Source organism: Zeus faber, assembly GCF_960531495.2.
Source record: "Zeus faber genome assembly, chromosome: 6".
NCBI classification, from domain to species: Eukaryota; Metazoa; Chordata; class Actinopteri; order Zeiformes; family Zeidae; genus Zeus; species Zeus faber.
In genome coordinates this window covers 20,202,150-20,221,889 of record NC_137201.1, presented here as the reverse complement: position 1 = coordinate 20,221,889, position 19,740 = coordinate 20,202,150, and the positions used below count along the sequence as shown (strand labels likewise).

At 43.9% G+C, this 19,740-nt stretch overlaps 2 protein-coding genes across 2 annotated transcripts; one reads left to right on the top strand and one right to left on the bottom strand.

Annotated features, from left to right (window-relative positions):
* Nucleotides 1–75: 75 nt before the first annotated feature.
* sqor (sulfide quinone oxidoreductase) lies at nt 76–5,695 on the bottom strand. The gene is made up of 10 exons (XM_080002535.1): nt 5,569–5,695; nt 4,090–4,299; nt 3,784–3,954; nt 3,224–3,277; nt 2,925–3,119; nt 2,626–2,835; nt 2,229–2,412; nt 1,532–1,599; nt 1,240–1,418; nt 76–628 (listed from the first exon to the last, which is right to left on the bottom strand). Exons 2-10 carry the CDS (start codon nt 4,285–4,287, stop codon nt 571–573), a joined length of 1,317 nt encoding a protein of 438 aa, XP_079858661.1. The 5' UTR covers nt 4,288–4,299; nt 5,569–5,695; the 3' UTR covers nt 76–570.
* A 2,738-nt stretch (nt 5,696–8,433) lies between these two features.
* Nucleotides 8,434–18,887, top strand: atp8b4 (ATPase phospholipid transporting 8B4; the record flags this gene model as incomplete). Its single annotated transcript, XM_080002865.1, has 27 exons — nt 8,434–8,437; nt 9,617–9,675; nt 9,768–9,881; nt 10,018–10,116; nt 10,236–10,297; nt 10,739–10,811; nt 10,937–11,007; nt 11,096–11,175; nt 11,258–11,416; nt 11,682–11,770; nt 12,005–12,201; nt 12,438–12,646; nt 12,721–12,764; nt 12,868–13,033; nt 13,697–13,885; nt 14,716–14,831; nt 15,050–15,214; nt 15,296–15,407; nt 15,520–15,625; nt 16,151–16,292; nt 16,639–16,822; nt 17,161–17,384; nt 17,476–17,559; nt 17,943–18,173; nt 18,278–18,386; nt 18,623–18,627; nt 18,708–18,887. The coding sequence occupies 27 exons, from the start codon at nt 8,434–8,436 to the stop codon at nt 18,885–18,887; spliced, it is 3,273 nt and encodes a 1,090-aa protein (XP_079858991.1).
* Nucleotides 18,888–19,740: the final 853 nt, after the last annotated feature.

Genomic DNA, 19,740 nt, shown 5'->3' with positions numbered 1-19,740 from the left:
GTTCGACTCCGCAGCGAAACGTCTTTGTCTGGATCCGTGAGCAATTAAAAGACACATTTATTTACGTGTTTATTTCTTTGTGCACAAGCATCACCAAATCAAAAAGCGTCGTGGGATTCTTGAAAGCATGCGGGCACAATATTGCATTAATGTATGCAGGTATATTACAACTGCAACTGAATCAGAACACAGAGAAATAATAATAATAATAATAATAATCATAATAATCCTAATTATTATGATTATTATGATTATTATTATGATGATTATTATTATTATTATTATTGTTATTGACCATGCTCACCCCTACTGCTATGGTTAAAAAAAAAAAAAAAAAAAAAAAAATATATATATTATATATATATATATATATATATATATATAATCTGTTTATAGCTGCAAAGTATTTGCTATCATTGTGTTTTGAACTCTTATGACATTCATCAGGAATAAACAGAATCATTCCAAAATGTCTGCGCCCATTCATTTTCCCACGCCGGCTGAAGCTATCTGTGAAATGTACATTGAGATTGGTCCGAAATCCCTCTTGTGATATTCGTCGCTTGTGCGTCATTTCATCCCGAGGTGAAGGAGTTTCCTGTAGGGTCCCGGTCCGCCCCACAGGCCCCTGGGGCGGAGAGGAGAGCGAAAGGTTAAGGGTCAACCGCGCCAGCCGTCGCAGAAAACACTTTGAATGTGAACAAATAAATGTAAATCTGTAAATAAATTAATTATTGCGGCCGTTATTTATTTCTTGTCGCGCGGGCTTATGGCAACCTGTGGTGGGCGCGGAGCCGGCTTCACACTGACTCCGACAAACAGCGTAATCAAAGCTAAAATCCATTCATTCCTACTGGGAGTCGGTCTCTGCGCTGGGAAAAAATAAATTAAAAAAAAGGCCGCGAGACGCTGCCGTGCAGGATTGCCACGTGCGATGGGAGGCTACAGGAAGCTCGAAATATCTCAACTCACGCGGCAACTTCCTGAGCCAACACTACGACCAGAAATCAGTCTTTTATTGGAACCGCGCTTAAAACAAAGTAAATAAGTAACATATATAAAATAACGACAACAACGTATTAGGGTTAACGTTGGAATGTCGCGTCTCCATATCCATATCGATAAATCTCTGTTCATATAATTTAATTGTATTTTTTTAATTTGCACTTTGCAAACACTATATAAAGGGGATTTTAAACTAGGAGTGCATTTCCATAATAAACGAAGCTCTGAACAGACCTGAGGAGCCCCTGCCAGTAGATGTGAGGCATCAGGTCTGCTTTCATGTGGTACATGATTCTTCTCTCCTTCCCTTGGTCGATGGGGAAGGTCTCCAGCGGTTGTCCGTTGTAATCAAACTCAGCCAGAATAACAGTGTTGAAGCTCGTAACCAAAGGGCACGACGTGTATCCATCATACTACGAACAGGACAAATTATGCAGCATGTATGTAAGAAGCCCTTTGACCTTTTCTCAGAATTGTCATCAGTAATACTTGAAATTTGGGGAATAATTGTGTTCTTGTCGCTCACCTTTTTATCTGGCTTTTCATTTTTCATCACTTTGCTGATGGTTCTGTCTAAGATCGCAGTCTGTGCAGCTGGAAGTGAGGAGAAAAAAGATCACGTGAGGTTTCCGAACATTTCGACCTTTCATTTTAATTTGCCTCTTCGGGAAAATCTAAGGACAAAACATTGAACATTCTTCTTGGTGAGCAAACCGAAAACAAAGTCTCTCCAGTTGCGCTTTCAGGGCTCGAACCCCGGCCCGCATCCAAGAGGGCGTGACGCCAATGGGAAACGATAAGCCGACATGTTTTTACCATGCCCGAGATATACGACAGGAAGTGAATACAGTGCCATGTTGCTTGGCAACTATGTCCAGTCTCTGCACGGTCATTACACTGGAAGTTTAGACGGAAACCACCTCACGTTACCCAGCAGGGAACCAAGAACCGAAATTTGCGCGTAGTGTAACCCAACGTTTCAAAAGAATCATTTGAGAAAGGGCCGAATTGGAAACTCCCGCTGAGGGATAATCTTCATTGCACAGTGAGGCTTCCTGGGCGCGGTGTGTCATAATACAATGCCCGCCCTTGTGTTGTGCAGACGTTTCATCATCACAGTCGTGAGGAAGTCAAATAAGGAACAAGGGTTAAACATTAGTTTTGATATTACGCAACAGGATCACACACCTTTTATTAGAGATATGAACACGATAAGCACTGACCTACAGCGGCTGCGGTTTTAGACGTGGGCAGGTTGGTGCAGTCTCCGATACCGAACACATTTGGGAACTTCTTGTGCTGGAGAGTGTCCTTGTCCACGTTGAGCCAACCGGTCTCGTCAGCCAACGAGCTCCCTTTCACCACCGGACTGGGTCCCATCGGTGGCGTCACATGAAGCATTTCGTACTAAGGAACGAGAAAATAAAAATCTTAAATCTGTATTTATTGAATTCCGCATATAATTATGCACAAATATTGGGGGGGGGGGCGCTCTGTAAAACTCTAACGCAAACTATAACGTGTTGAAATATTCAGCAACTATTCACATTGTATTTACAGGTTACTGTCGCAGTGTGAAAAAAAGCCCCAAAAAAAACACAGCGTGATGAAAACGAATACCTGAAAAACTTTGGTTTCACTGGGATTGTCGAGGTTTTCGAACACAGCCTCCTGCTTGTCGGCGCGGACCTCGATGAGGTTGTGCCTGAGGTTCACCCGCAGGTCGCGACTCCTCACAATCTCCCACAGGGAATCCGCGTATTTCTTGACCCCGAACAGCACGGGCAGCGATGTGTTGTATATTATGTTGGCCTTGGCCCGTTTTCCTGTCTTATATAAGATTGATTTTTCAAGTCATTTTCAACAGTCGTCCATGTTTCTTTAAACAGTATAGGAATCACCTCATGGACGCCCGGTACCTTTCTGAGGAAGGAGTCCGTGAGGTACATGATCTTTTGCGGCGCTCCGGCACATTTCACAGGCGTGTTTGGGAAGGTGAAGACGGCGTTCCCCTCCCTGAAGTCCTGCAGCGCTCGCCAGGTTTTCTCCACGGTTTGGATCGAGTAGTTTGATCCAATCTTTGGGTGTTCAAACCCTTCCGGCAAACCTTTTATCTATATAATAAAAATGTAAGGGCTTAGTTCTGACTCGCTTTGCTGTGTTGCTATAATTGACAAACTTAAAAAGGTAGAGTAGAAAAAATGTAATGTCCTATTACCTTTTCATAATGGAGTTCAAGACCAAGAGCTACAATCAAATACTCATAGGATATCTGTGAGGAGATATAAGGTTTGGTGGAATTAGATCCAAACCACATTCACTCACAGAACACAGAATTTGTGCTCAAACCCCATTGGCTGAGAATTAGGGGCTTGGCTGCTCATTTACAATTAAAGGTACACACACACAAAACAGCCCGTTTTGGAACAGTCCGGGTTTAGAGGCATGTTGGAATGACTAGAATGCATAATCTGAGGTGTATTTTCAGCGAATAAACTTCAAAAACATGTTTCAGGGACCTCAGAGATCGATATTAATGTGTAAAAAGGAGCATAAAAGGGTCCCCTTTAAGGAACACCTGATCCGTCTGTAGATGAAGAACGATTTAAGTAGTATTCACCAATTTTCACACAATACATTGACAGTGACATAAACTGAAATTCAAGGAAATAATCATTAAAAACTATTGTGCGAGTGACTTGCAGCTCTAATACTGAATCCAAATACAACCTCATTATACATATATAGTATATAGAATAATAGTGAAAGCACATTTACCTCCATCCCATTGTCTGTACGGACGGTGTTTGAGTCTGGGTTTATTTCCTGGACTTTAGACTTCACCCACTTCACTCCAGACGGCACGACGCTTGCCGTGGGGCGACCGGACGTGCCCAGGCTCTTGGCGCCAGCACCAACCAGCGTCCAAATCGGCTGATAGTAGTGAGTCTGCAAAAAGCAAACGGTTTAGACCATCAAGTCGCCACGGCAACAAACGACCCCCCCCGGAACGCAGGGACAGCGCCGAGACCGCTCGCCTCGCATGGGAGGCCGTGCGCGGACCGAACCGATAAGCATCCTTGCCTCGCAGGGCTCCACCACGGCCACGTTCCCCGCTCCCAGCCTCCTCTTCATGCGGGCGCTCATCGCGATTCCTCCACTTCCTCCACCCAGCACCAGCATTTTGTAATGCTCTTTGGCACAAGCGCCGCTGCTCGAATGGAACCGAGGGACGCCAGCGCCTGCGGAGTGGCATCGCTGCAAACGAGCCAGAGTCGCCATTCTGTGTCAGAACTAACAGAAAAGAATAGAATAGAATTGAATAGAATAGAATAATCTGCTTCCAGGGTCAAATCTAAAGCCTCTGAGACATACATTTAGGATCAGGACGATTATCATAATTTAACATAGTGATCATTTACAATAATGATATTAACATATATTAAAAAAAAAAAAGTAATACAAAACATATACTTAATAGTTTGAGTAAAAGTTTAGCTTCAGTGTTTACTTTCATTAGTCATTCTATGTGTGTACATAACTTTGTGAACAAGCTCCATTTCCGGGCTGAGTCGCTCCTGAATGGAAATCAAGTTGTTTTGGTGGAAAAGTGTTGTTGTTGTTTATCTCCTTGTGTTCCTTCGAAAGCCTTTTCTAAAACCTTTCGTCCACCTTTATGAGTCACTCTGGGATTAGTCTAATTTGTTTTCAATCCGTGGATGTACGGGTGCGCCTCACTTAACGACCGAGTTCCTCGCACCGGGTCGTTAAGCGAGTTGCTCGATAAGCGAGGACCGGTAAGGGGGCGGGGCCATTGAGAACGCTAGTGTAGGGAATACTGACAGACTGCGGGTACAATACTGAGAACGGTGATGAGATGAGATTTACACAGTGTATATAGTATATATCGCGTATATGGTAGCGGTACCGAGGAGGTACTACTGCTAATGCAGGTTATAATACAGGTTATAATGCAGGTTATAATGCAGGTAGTAATGCAGGTTATAATGCAGGTTATAATGCAGGTTGTAATGCAGGTAGTAATGCAGGTTATAATGCAGGTTATAATGCAGGTAGTAATGCAGGTTATAATGCAGGTTATAATGCAGGTAGTAATGCAGGTTATAATGCAGGTTATAATGCAGGTAGTAATGCAGGTTATAATGCAGGTTATAATGCAGGTTGTAATGCAGGTAGTAATGCAGGTTATAATGCAGGTTATAATGCAGGTAGTAATGCAGGTTATAATGCAGGTTATAATGCAGGTAGTAATGCAGGTTATAATGCAGGTTAAAATGCAGGTTATAATGCAGGTTATAATGCAGGTTATAATGCCAGTTGTATAAAGTGTATATATCGGTTGTGGAGCTTCTTTCGTCGGCCAAGTTTTCAGCTTCTGCACCTATGTTTGCCTTCCCTCGTTGCGTAGTTTAACTCCGTGTCCTTCCTAACAGACGCTGCCCAGACACACCAAGCGGACGAGCACGAGCCGGGACGGGAAACAAAACTGACATAAAACGGAAGTGTTTCAAACATCAACCTGCGGCGGCCAACAACACTCACCCCGGAACAGCTACCCCGTCACAGGCCTCGCATCAAGTTGGTGAAGCCCGGCGTGGGGTGGAGGAGAAGGACCTGTCAACTGAAGTGTGTGTCACAAGTTTTTACTTTCCACCCGAGTCTGAAGGCGTTCCCACCCCCCCCACCACCACCACCCTCCGGTCACACGGTCCAGCGAACCTGCTGCGAGAACCTGAGGACTGCAGTACCCACTGTGTCCACAGTGTGGCACTGATGGACATAAACACTGCAGCACGCACCATGTCCACAGGGCGGCACTAATGGGCTCAATTACTGCAGTACCCACTGTGTCCACAGGGTGGCACTGATGAGAGAAACGCTGCAGTACCCACTGTGTCCACGGGGTGCAGGCATAGTACTGTATGCTCAGAGCTGGTGGACTAACACAATACAGTACCCACAGTGTGCACAGGGTGGCACTTACTAAAACATAGTCTATTTATATATATATATATATATATATATATATATATATATATATATATGTGTGTGTGTGATAGTGATAGGGGAAGTGAATAGCATTGACCATCTGGTTCCAATGGCACCAGTCAAGGGGTGGGATATATTAGGCAGCAAGTGAACAGTCAGTTCTTGAAGTTGACGTGTTGGAAGCAGGGAAAATGGGCAAGCGTAAGGATCTGAGCCACTTTGACAAGGTCCAAATTGGATGGCTAGACGACCGGGTCAGAGCATCTCCAAAACTCCAGGTCTTGTGGGATGTTCCCGGTATGCAGTGGTTAGTACCGACCAAATGTGGTCCAAGAAAGGACAACCGGTGAACCGGCGACAAGGTCATGGGCGCCCAAGGCTCACTGATGCATCTGGGGAGCCAAGTCTAGCCCGTCTTAGTCTGATTCCACAGAAGAGCTACGGTAGCACAAATTGGTGAAGAAGTTAATGCTAATGCTGTTAATGCTGTAAGATCAAGAGGTCCATTTGTCACATACATATACAGTACATACTTTTAATACATACTACAAATATGCAGTGAAATGGATTTACACACCCGGAGATTATGCACAATAGTTACTAAACCGAACATTTATAGCTAACCTAATCCCTACCTAGCTAACTAACTGAAACTAACTGATTCCCAAAATGTAATGCAGTTAGTGATTAGAATAATATAACTAACATAAAGTAAAAATTAAATAAAACTCAAAAAGGTAATACCAAGCAGGGGTAGTGGCGATAGTGGCGCCGCCCCTAGCGGTCGCCTGCGCCGGCACTCCGGTTTATTACATTTCACTGCATATATGTATGAAAGTATGTATATGTATGTGACAAATAAAAAATCTTGAAATCTTGAAATCTTGAATCTTGGGTACAAAATAGATGGGAATAAAGTTATGTATAAGGGATAGGCTTTTTGTATATACAGATATGTGCAGTAAAAATATTTACAGTATAGTATACAACAGCCCGACACAGCAATACAGTGACACCGAACAGAACAGCAATACAGTGCAGCATGCACTGCAGCATGCAGTAACCCATAACAGTTATATAGTAAGGCAGTGCGAGTGACTCAGTGCTTTTTGTAAGGACCCCTGGTGAGTTCAGCATTGACAGTCCTTATGGCTTGCGGGAACAAACTCTGTCTCAGTCTCTCTGTTCTCACTGTGTGACTGCGGAGGCGCTTGCCCGACCGCAGCAGCTGGAACAGTCCGTTGTTGGGGTGGTGAGGATCCTTCATGATCCTGCGGGCTCTGCTACTACACCTCCTTATGTATAAGTCCTGCAGGAAGGGGACGGTAAATCCAGTGGTACGTTGGCTGAACGCACCACCCTCTGCAGGGCCCGCCTGTCCTGAGCAGCACAGTTCCCAAACCAGGCAGTGGTGTTGCCTGTAAGGATGCCCTGCACTGTATTACTCGATATATATATATATATATATATATATATATATATATATATATATAATTAATGATAGCACAATAAACACATGGATACCAAGTGAAAAATCACGAGATGTGACTGTGACTACTTTTGTGAGCAAATTCAGTCAGTACAATGTTTTAACTTGTATTCCTTAGAATTTAGAGGAAATTGTCATTCTCTTCGGTGAATGATGATTTAATCGAAATTTAAATAAACCCTAGACTGAGAACAAATGGGAGCGAGAGGCAGAGAGGGAGAGAGAGAGATGGAGAGAGAGAAGGACAGACAGAAACAGAGAGAGAGAGTGACCTCTGTACATAGACACACGTACTGTATATACATACACAACAAATACTTTTGATAGCCCAACAATAATTTGCAGTGTTCACATTCAATTACTACACTTACAGTATATCGACCCTTTACTTTTTATTTAACTGCAACTGTACATTTTTATATTCGTCTTTAAGTTAATTCTTACTCACTGTTCTTGCATGTTTGCACATTTAGATTTGTTTTTCTGTTTTGTTGTTTAATTTGACACTTGCATTGACAATGTAAACGTCTGTTTCCCATGCTATAAAGCCCCTTTGAATTGAAATTAAAATGAATTGAATTGAGAGAGCGAGAGAGAGAGAGAGAGAGAGAGAGACAGACAGACAGAGAGACAGACAGATGCAGAGAGAGAGAGAGAGAGAGAGAGAGAGAGAGAGATACAGATAGAGAGAGAGAGGGCTGGAGTGGGAGAGAAACAGATAGAGAGCAGGAGTGACAGAGAGACACTGCAGTTTTCACAGGTGGATCCTTGTTCTCTCGGTGAGTAACAATACAAATATAAAATCATCTGTGTTATTTATAATAAAAGTGAATTTATCTTGAAATAGTGAAATTTACTTTACTCCGTCTGTCTATCTACCAATCTGTTAGGTTCACTGGGAGAAGGCAGCTTGGAGGAGGAATATCTACATGGGTAAGAAACATCTTCTTGGAAGGTGTTTGTGTCTTTAATATGAAGGTTTGTCATTGCTGTGTTTTAATAATCATGAAAAGGAAAATATCATTATCGATGTTCACTTACAAAATAAACCCTTTTCCACCTTATCACAAGGATTTTGATAATAATAATGAATGGAAAAGACCTGAAAAGAGAGCTGGTGTGTGTGTGTGTGTGTGTGTGTGTGTGTGTGTGTGTGTGTGTGTGTGTGTGTGTGTGTGAGGTTTGTGAGTCAGGTCCTGTGATCATTTGGCTGAGAAAATTTGGAAGTGACATCCGCTGGAATGAAGTCCGAACGTCCGAACATTTTGGCATGATTTAATTTTTTTAGTGAAGTGTCCAAACAAGTGGGAATGGCTCAACCCCAGAGGACGGCAGAGGAGAATGAAGGTTGAACCTGCGGGTGCGTCACTTGTTGTCATACATAAACACCCTTCTGTTTCCGAATCGGTTTGACTGTGCGAGAAAAACACATATTCTAGCAGCACTGTGTGCGTTCGTATGTATGTATTTGGGGTTATTTCTGGTTTGTTAACTGCAAAAAGACAAAGGATTCAAACTACGAAAAGCTTTCTCAATAATTAATTTCCACAGTAATTGATATGAGGAAGCTGAGGTGTTGAGTGAGGAGGTTGATCTTGTTGCAGCTCTGTGCCTGTGTGTGTGTGTGTGTGTGTGTGTGTGTGTGTGTGTGTGTGTGTGTGTGTGTGACTGTGTGTGCACACGCCGTTCCCCTCTGGGGAAGATCCATGATGAGCCCTATTGAAGGAGGCCTCCTGTGAAAACATCACCTCCCTCCATGTGTCTCTCGCACCGTGGCTGCGTTGAGCGTTGTCACAGTTTTCTTAAAAGACGCCTCCAAACAGTTTATTGTCGTTGTGAAGCGGCAGAGTCACTGTCATTTATTATTCAAACCAACCTTTCTTGTAAGATATGTTAAGGCAACACCGTTTCACCCTTTAGGAAGTGTTGAAATGAAAGGACACTGGGATGAGCTGCACAACTAATTGCATGAATGTGTAATTTGAAGGATCTTTACTCCGGGTTACAAGGAGCACTTTTTACATAGTTTCTGATGACGGTAGGAAGTATTTATACAGTATGTTTCCAGCTTTCTTTATCAAAATTTGGAGCTGTATGTTTGTATCTTTGCAGAGGAGGAACGCCACGTGAAAGCTAATGCTCGGGACTTTAACGACAAGTTCTCATATGCTGTAAGTGACTCTTCGGACGATCGCCTCCACATTAGGGATGCAGTGTATTTGTCTGTCACTGTGCTTTTTCCCCCGAATATGTCGCTCCGCAGGACAATGGCATCAGAACCTCCAAGTACAACCTCTTCACCTTCCTGCCGATCAATTTGTTCGAGCAGTTCCAGAGGACGGCCAACATCTACTTTGTCGTGTTGCTGATACTGCAGGTGTCGGCCGTGGTCGTGGCGTGTGCGATTTCACGCTTTTGCATGAGTCCTTCTCAGTGACGTTAGATACATCGGAGATGGACGCGGCCTCCTACAGAAACCGATATGTTGTTATTATTCTTATTTTTTTGCACAGTTGATTCCAGCCATTTCTTCCCTGTCGTGGTTCACAACCATCGTTCCCTTGGTGCTGGTGCTGGCAATCACTGCGGTTAAGGATGCGGCGGATGATTATGTGAGCTGTTTATGTACTTCTTTCAATATTCTAATGTGGTTGACTTCTCTTCCTTTTCTTAATGGACTAGACCCCCCCTTCACATAAAAACTATCATAAATCCCTTTTTGTAATTTCAGTTCCGTCACAAGAGTGACCAGCAAGTCAACAATCGCCGTTCTCTGGTGATCCTTAGGGGAAGGTGAGATGTTTGTGCCACCATCCGTGTCTCTCTTTACTACTTCTATTACTACTGCCACACTGTCTTGGGTCCAGGTAATTGGGGCCCAGGATCAGAGTTGCTGTACACCTGTTGCTCATTGTTTGGTCTAGCGAGCAACAGGTAAAACCCCCATCCACACACACACACACTGGAGAGGAGCCCTTGTCATGACATGCTGTCCATCTGTTCCGGACTTGTTCCAACTAGCCCACTCTCTACAATAAACTTGTGTTTTCTCAACCCCATCGTCTGTGTCTCTGTGCCGGAGGACCCTGAAAATGCCACTTGGGTGGTGTGTGGTGTATGGCAGGCGAAAGTGCCACAGTCATGCCGAGGTCATGGTAAAATTGGCTGCCCAAATTGCAATGCAAATAGGCTTTTATCAGCGGCTTGATTGAAAGATCATTTTTTTTTCCCAAGTTTGCAGAATGAGAAATGGATGAATATTCGGGTGGGAGATATAATCCGTCTGGAGAATAATCAGGTTGTTGCTGTGAGTACAAACTGTGAGAATGTTGTATTCATCGCATTCCTGTGAAAATGAAACGCTGGGGAGGAGACAAGTGTCACTTTTAAGTTCCTTTACTCACTAAGAAGCTTTCTACACTGTTCCCACAGGCAGATGTCTTGGTGCTGTCGAGCAGTGAGCCCCATGGACTGTGCTACATTGAGACCGCAGAGCTCGATGGGTAAGACTGCTTTTATACTTATAGCTCATATACTGTATATTTGACATCAATATTTGAATATTTTATTTGACCTTTTTTCCTGGTACAGGGAGACAAATCTCAAAATTCGCCAGGCCTTAAGTGTGACATCAGATTTGAATGCTGTTTCAAAACTGTCTGACTTTGACGGTAAGATTATACGAAGATTATGAACACGTCGTGAAAGTTTTTCTCAGCCGCTGTAATGACTGTTCCTCTTTGTGTTTCTCAGGAAAAGTCATTTGTGAGCCTCCAAATGACAAACTGGATAAATTCACCGGAACTCTGCACTGGAGAGACGATAGGTTCCCTCTGGACAAGGGGAACATGCTGCTGCGAGGCTGCGTGCTCAGAAACACCGAGTGGTGCTTCGGAATGGTCGTCTTTGCTGGTAGGATGTCAACTCATTTGTGTCGGGGATGCACAGGTGCTGGTGCTGGTGATGGCGTTAGGTCTCATACCGTGCACAAGTGCTTGTAATGAAAAAGGTTTAGACACCAACACACAATACCAATCTGACATAACTGCTCATTGCTGCTCAGAGCCTGTGATCACGATGATCACAATTTCAAAAGTGATATATCTGACATCGGAGAAGGCAGTTGGGCAGTTTATATTTGTGTTGACCCTTTCAACTGTTTTCCTTCTTTTAAAAGGGTTGCAAACCAAACTGATGCAGAATTGCGGAAGAACTAGATTTAAAAGGACCGCCATCGACAAACTCGTGAACAATTTGGTTTTGTTGGTATGCTTCTTCTCGTTCCTACACTTTTCTGATTGAAGCCCAATAAATAAACACAAATTTAGCTTCAGAAAGTTCATGTTAACAGTTTTTTTGAGGATATGAGAGGGTTTAGACCAGAGGACAAAATTCCATTAATGTTTCACGCTATCTCCTATGTCCCCGAATGTACATAGTTAGTAAATGAATATCCCTCATATGATGGATGTAATTCGCATTCAATTAATATTTTTTCAGATCTTCGGCTTCCTCATTTGCATGGGAGTGGTTCTGGCCGTTGGAAACACCGTCTGGGAGAGCAACGTCGGCAAAGACTTCCAGGTCTATTTACACCGGGAGGAGTTTGTGAACAGCGCCGTCTACTCTGGTTTTCTGACCTTTTGGTCCTACGTCATCATTCTTAACACCGTCGTGCCCATCTCCCTCTATGTCAGGTAAGAAAACGACAAGATCATTTTAAAGTGTTGCCCCTATTTGTAAATGTAGTAAATGTCTGTTGTGCTGAATCAATTAAAATCGCATTTTTTGTGATTGAATGATCTATTTTGCAAGAGGGGAAATGCAATGTGAATTCAAACCACAACAATGTATAAAGAGAATGAAAGGTAATTATTCAGCGGACGTGGCCCAAGTGTCTCCGTTAAAGAGCTGGAGGGGAATGTGTCCTTAGCGTGGAGGTGCTGAGGCTCGGCCACAGCTACTTCATTAACTGGGACGGAAGGATGTTCCACAGTGGGAGCGACACTCCAGCCGAGGCTCGCACCACCACGCTCACTGAGGAGCTCGGGCAGGTGGAATACATCTTCTCCGACAAGACTGGGACCCTCACCCAAAACATCATGGTCTTCAGAAAGTGCTCCGTCAACGGCAAGAGTTACGGTATGAAGAAAGGGATTTCATTAAATTAATGACATATGTAGAAGGAAAAGTTTCATAAATTTTTATTCCCTCAGGTGATGTTTATGATGAATTTGGCCAGAAAGTGCAAATAACTGAGGTAGGAAAATGTCATTCCCGGTGCAACTGGGTTATGTATACAACAACAATTATAATTCATAATTATGGCGTAATAACCATTTTTCTGGTTCTTCTGCTTTCAGAGAACCGTCTGCGTTGACTTTTCCTCCAACCCGCTGAGCGATAAAAGGTTCAAGTTCTATGACAATGGTCTGGTGGAAGCCGTTAGATCGGAGGATCTTTCGGTCCAGGAGTTTTTCAGACTGCTGGCCCTGTGTCACACTGTCATGCCGGAGGAAAAGAGTGACGGTACGCCACAAAAGTAATGTGCATGAGTTTGTAATTGGAATACCTATCACATCTTGGCACAACTAAGTAATGTCAATGAGAAGGATTAGAGGAACCCATGCAACAACAACATGGACTCTCCTGAGTTTGCATAATAATTTATTATACTGTTAAATACAGTATAATAACTGTATACACCTCAGTTGGAGATATACCTCCATAGCAATGCTGTCAGCACAAATTTATATTTAAACATAAGGTAACGAATAATGAATGTTCATATTACATTGACATATCAACAATAACAGTACCAGGTATTGGTTCCGATACTGTTCTCATGTATTTGTAGAAACGCTCCAACAGCTAAACCTGATAACAGAGGAACATTTCAAACAAAGTATTGAATAAATCAATTGCTAGAAAAGTACTCTGTATCAGAGAGCACCCAAAAGTGAGCAGTGAGTAAATGTACACAAGATGTAATAACTAGTATCAGTCTCTGTATTCAATGTATCTTCCATTTATCTTGCACTCCTTACCTTGTATTCAGCTGTATTCAGTCTGTCGTGAAGACTTAGATGGATCCGTTTGAAGCCGTTTAAGATGTGGTCCATCTCTGCAATCCCTAATATTTATTGTCTGATGAGTCGACTAAAGTGACTGTGCTTCATGCTTCCTCTGAAGGAGCCCTGGTGTACCAGGCCCAGTCGCCTGACGAGGAAGCGCTCGTCACCGCAGCGCGAAACTTCGGGTTTGTTTTCCGAGCCAGGACCCCGGACACCATCACGCTGCGGGAGCTGGGACGAGACGTGAGCTACCAGCTCCTCGCCATACTGGACTTCGACAACGTGCGCAAGAGAATGAGTGTCATGGGTCAGGCAACGCTCCCATCAGTTCAGAAGCAGTTGAGCATCCAAAGCGTTTCGTATCAACAGAAATTCAGAAACACTGATTTAATCCATGTTAAACTGCTGGTCTCAAGATCACAAGAGAAGCATACATTACATCTCAGGAACATTACAGTCACAGTTCCTGTTTCATGTCTATATGAATCATAAATGTGTACCTTTTGTTGTCAGTCAAATTATATTTGTTGTCCTGCACCTGCACCAGTTGCTGACCAAGTTTAAAGGCCACCTCCAGTTTGACGTGATGCTTCCCCGCTCAAGGCCAGTTAGTAGTTGAACATTTTGCAACCACTGATAAACAAAGCAGATTCTCACCAACACGAGGCCACCTGCTCCTCAGTACGTGAGAGTAAATAGAGCAAAATGTGGATGATCTCTCTGTAGAGATGAGTTGATTCAACACGCCAAAAGGATGTGTTCTCACGTTGGCAAAGAGGCAGAAAGAGACTGAAGAAATAGTTTGATTTCCCCATGAGTAGCCAGTTTGGAAGTTTGGATAATCATACATATGAGGCCACTTTTTGCCAAGGACCACTTTTTGTCAAGAGCTTGAAATTTGGGCATTAAAAACAGTTATTTGTTGAACAGGCGCTGACATTAGATGTATTCCAGCAGGAAGTACAATAAAATATTAAATAGCTCAACAATGCAAAACAACACTGGAGGCGGCTTTTATATGGTTTTTCTTTTGCATATTGTTGTTGAGCCAGCGATTGTCGTATGAAATGCTCAGGCTGTTTGTTTAAGTTTATTAAGAGTAAAACTCTTATTCCTTTGTTGTCTTTGGTGCCTTAGTGAGAAATCCTCAGGGTCAAATCAAACTTTACTCCAAAGGAGCTGACTCCAACATCTTTGAGTGCCTGGACCCCTCCAGTGAAGACCTTCTGCATTCTACCACAGAACATCTGAATGTAAGTCATCTCCGATTCAAAACGCACTAATATTTTGAAGTGGTTGTGGTCTACTTTTTTATTCTTGCTGACCTTTATCCTGATTCAATCTTCCTGACACCATTTGTTCTGGACAGAAGATTTTAATTTTGATTGTGTTTGCATCTTAAATTGGGAAACAAAACAATTTCACCCATTAAATGTCAACATCCTCTATCATATCATTTTTTTTTCCATAGGAATTTGCTGGGGAAGGGCTGCGGACATTAGCCCTGGCCTGCAGGGATCTTGATGAAGACTATATCGACGTATGGATGAAGAAGCTGCTGCTCGCCAGCACTGAAATAGAGAACCGCGAGGCCCGGCTGGCTGCAGTGTATGAGGAGGTTGAACAGAACCTGAAGGTAGGAGCCGCCGGAGATTCAAACCTCCAGAGAGAACTTCAACAGCCTTTTCGCCCCAATTTACGCCCCTCCTGGTTCCAGCTTTTGGGTGCGACGGCAATAGAGGACAAACTCCAGGACGGCGTCCCGGAGACTGTCGCCCGCCTGAGTCTGGCCGACATCAAGATCTGGGTTCTGACAGGGGATAAACTAGGTAACGATGATGTTCCATCATGGAAACATTGGGTGAAAACACAAATGGATGGATGGGTGAAAATCGGATCTTAAACTTTATTTCAATGAACGCGAGTGACTTTCCATTGCAGAGACAGCGGTGAACGTTGGCTACTCCTGCAACCTGCTGCGAGACGACATGGAGCAGGTGTTTTCCATCTCGGGTCAGACGCCGCTGGAGGTGCAGCGGGAGCTCAGGTAACACGCTGCACTTCCCCATTCCTGCCACACTACCCCCAAAATGACCCCAGGAGATTGACGATCACCATGGAAACCGGTCCTGAAGGGGATTCTTCGACAACCGCGTTTCACTAATTGCACTTCTCTGAGTAGATTCATGAAATAACTTTTACCGTTTGATTTTAGTTGGGTCAAATCTCTCCTTCCCCTTCCTCCATCCAGTCAGAACTTTAAGCAACATATACTGTTTTTTGAGGAAGACACTGCAAGCTATTAATATGAGGCCCACTAGAAAATGTCATTAACCTTACATTTTATTGAAGTAGAATATTTCCAACTTCATGCCACTGTGAAAACTTAAAGTTTTCATTTGCTGAACTTAACTACTATTTAAGTAACAAGTTTACACAATATGTTCTTATTCCTGTTGCTTGTCCTGTTGCATGTTGCTTGCCACTTCTTCTACTCACTGTACTATAATTACATTCATTTCGAAGGAATAGTCCTTTCCATAGAGTATTTTATGCTTACATCCCGCCCCAGGAGTGCAAAGCAGCACATCCTGGGGTTGCGTCAGGATGGAAACGCAGGAAAGGTTGAGAAGATCGACGTGTCTGGTGTTGACTCCGTGTTTGAAGAAACTGTCACTTCAGAGTATGCGTTACTCATCAACGGACACAGTCTGGTAAGGAACTCAATTTCATGAAATGTCTCCGTGTCTCCATTTTATTAATTTGATACCCTGCGACGTTTGTTTCTCTAAGAAGTTTGTTTTTTCTTGCAACGCTCATGCCTACATGTTTTACCTCGCGTGCCGCTGCCTGCAGCCCGTAGTATTTCGAGTCTGGGATCTCTGGCTGCTAACTGTGCACAGTCTGTAATGAGCACAGAGCCGAGGCGGCGCTGGCTGCGGTGTTTCCCCACCCAGAGGAGGCGCCACAGTGAGCCCTTCCTCGGCCTCTGCGGGGAGCTGGTGGTTTAAGCATCGTAATGAGACCATTTAACGGGTGCATTGTGCTGGCCTCCTGCAGGCTCACGCGCTGGAGCCGCAGTCGGAACAGACGCTCCTCGACTTGGCGTGCTCCTGCAACACCGTGATCTGTTGCCGGGTGACGCCGATACAGAAGGCGCAGGTGGTGGAGCTGGTGAAGAGGTACAAGAGCGCCGTCACCCTGGCGATCGGAGATGGAGCCAACGACGTCAGCATGATTAAGAGTGAGACTCAGCACCGGCGGGGTTATTGAAATCATTTGCAAAGACTGCTGGAGTGGCATTGAGTGTCCTTGTGGGAGAGGAGACTGTCCCTCAACAGGTTTAAGCCTGTTTGCAGCCTGGATTAGAGGCCCAAGACCGATGAAGACACTGAATCCTGACCAGTTCTAAATGGGCTTTTTTAAGTAAAGTGGTGTCCACAAACAGTTTTACCTGGTATAGGCATCAGGTCAAATCAAGTAAAGCCTTTTCTTTGCAATAAATGCAATTTTACTCACTTTTGTGCGCCTGTAACTACAGCTAGAGTTATCCGGTTGATCTGCGTTGCGCTCCTTCTTTAGCCGCCCACATCGGCGTCGGCATCAGTGGTCAGGAGGGAAGGCAGGCCGCGCTGGCGTCGGACTACTCCTTCGCTCAGTTCCGCTTCCTCCAGAGGCTGCTGCTGGTGCATGGCCGCTGGTCATACTTCCGCATGTGTAACTTCCTGAGCTACTTCTTCTACAAGAACTTTGCCTTCACCTTGGTGCACTTCTGCTTCGGCTTCTTCTGCGGCTTCTCGGCTCAGGTGAGAACGATGGAGCGGCTGAGTCATAAACACATAACGTCTGTGTGCCTCCGGAGGTTTCCTCCTGTTTTTGGGTTTGATCTCTCTCCAGACCGTCTATGATCCGTGGTTCATCACACTCTTCAACATCATCTACACATCTCTGCCTGTCCTGGCCATGGGTATTTTTGATCAGGTACGGTTTATGTTATAGCGTTATTTATGTTCAGTGCTCGTCTGTTTTGTAGTTCTCACTGTACGTATAGCTATGTGTCACGTGACCAAATGTAGAGTTGATGGACGTACCAGCCAGCGCGCCTGCACACACATTTACTTTACTGTGGAGGAAATCTTATGTTGTGTTTCTGTCTCTAAAGCAATCAAGTGATTTCAGGCCTCATGCATATACAAAACATTATCTTAAGGCTCGTCTACCTCCAGCGGGAGGTTAGAACACCATAAAAGTTGGCCCCATCGGTTCAAAAGTAAATGTGACTCTAACGTCTCCCATAGAAGAGAGCTGTCTTACAGGTCTGTCAGAATTACGTTTTCTCACCACAATGACATGGTCCTATGAAGGATGCCGATGACCAAAACAGCCTGCGGTACCCCGGCCTGTACAAATCGGGCCAGCTCAGCCTTCTCTTCAACAAGCGGCAGTTCTTCCTGTGCACGCTACAGGGCACGGCCACCGCCTTCCTCCTCTTCTTCATCCCCTATGGAGCCTTCCCCCTGCTCAGCCAGCTTTCTGACCGGCAGGCGTTCGCCGTCACCGTAGCAACATCCCTCATTATTGTGGTAAACTTTAAGGTGGTCTTGACTGTTGGCTTTACCTAATAAACACATTTCAAACAGGTGGCATCAGCTATCAACTACTGATACGTAACTGAACTATGTTTTGATTGTTTCACCAGATTGGACTTGACACCCATTACTGGACCGCTGTCAATCACTTGTTCATGTGGGGAAGCCTGGCAATGTACTTTATTGTATTATTTGCACTGCAAAGCAATGGAATTTTTGGTATATTTCCAAGTTATTTCCAATTCATTGGTAAGTTTGACTCAAGGAGCATCAACATCAACACTGCAATGAGCTAAGAAAGCTAAAAAGGTATACACATGTTTTCTTAGGCACTGCTCGCAGCTGTCTCAGGGAGGCGAGCGTGTGGCTGACCATTCTTCTCACCACAGTTGTGTGTGTCATGCCTGGACTTGCTTTCAGCTTTTTGAGAGCCAACGTCTTTCCAACTCTCGCAGACAAGGTAGGAGCATTCATACCACAGAAATGTTCATCATCGACATAAACTTCTTCGACTGACCGTGGGTGTCTCCACTGCCACAGGTCCGCTCTCTGCAACAAGCCCGAGAGCGGCAAGGAGCTGCGGGGCCGAGGCGGAGCAGAGCGACCAGCTGCTCCCGGCGCTCTGGATACGCCTTCTCCCACCAGCATGGCTACGGGGAGCTCATCACCTCAGGCACAAACATGAGAATCAGCACCACTTCCTTTAACTCTTCCTCCTAGATAGGTCCCCCATCTGCACCGCCCGGATGTGTTAAAGGTTGGGTTCGGCGTTTTCCAACCCCTGGCTCCCACCATTTACAGCTGTTTATAGAACAACCTTGCTGAACATTTTACCATCGAGAAACTTACCTCTCTGCTGCAGCTTCTCACTGTGTAAACATACAGTATGTACATAAAAGCAGTATGTACACAGTATCAAACTGTGTGCAAATATCTAAAGATAATTATTCATTTAAAGGTTTAACATTTTTGTGAATTGATAAAGAGATATTTGAACAATATGAAGGTGCTTGTGCATTTCTTTTCAGTGTTTTATAGGTGTAGCTTCGTGTTTCAACAAAGAAAAATCCACTCTCTTAATCCGCTAACTGGCCCCTTGAACAGCGTGCCATCACAAGGAAACCATCTCATTCTCTGTATTGCAGTCAGTATTGACACTACATAACCACTCAAGTCTTATTTAATGTTTAAATCCACATGTGATTTACTTTTCAATTTGCATATGTTTTTCCCTTGGTTTGGTCCAATCCTGTACAGAAAGTGCAAGTGTTGAAACATTTTTTTTTTGCCGTCATTGTAAACACCGACCCCACAAATCCTGAAATAAAATTCTATAGTACAAGTCAAATCTGTCAGGCTGTCGCAAAAAATGGATTGTCTTGCAGCACAAAATAAACAAAACTAATAAAAAATCCTCATTGTTTTTGCTAACTAGTAATGAATGCTGCAGAGGGAGTTCAGAGCAAATCATATAATTTGTATTATTGTAAAAAAAAAAAAAAAAAAAAAAAAATCGTCAACAACCATGATTTTAAACAACACACACACACACACACACACACACACACACACA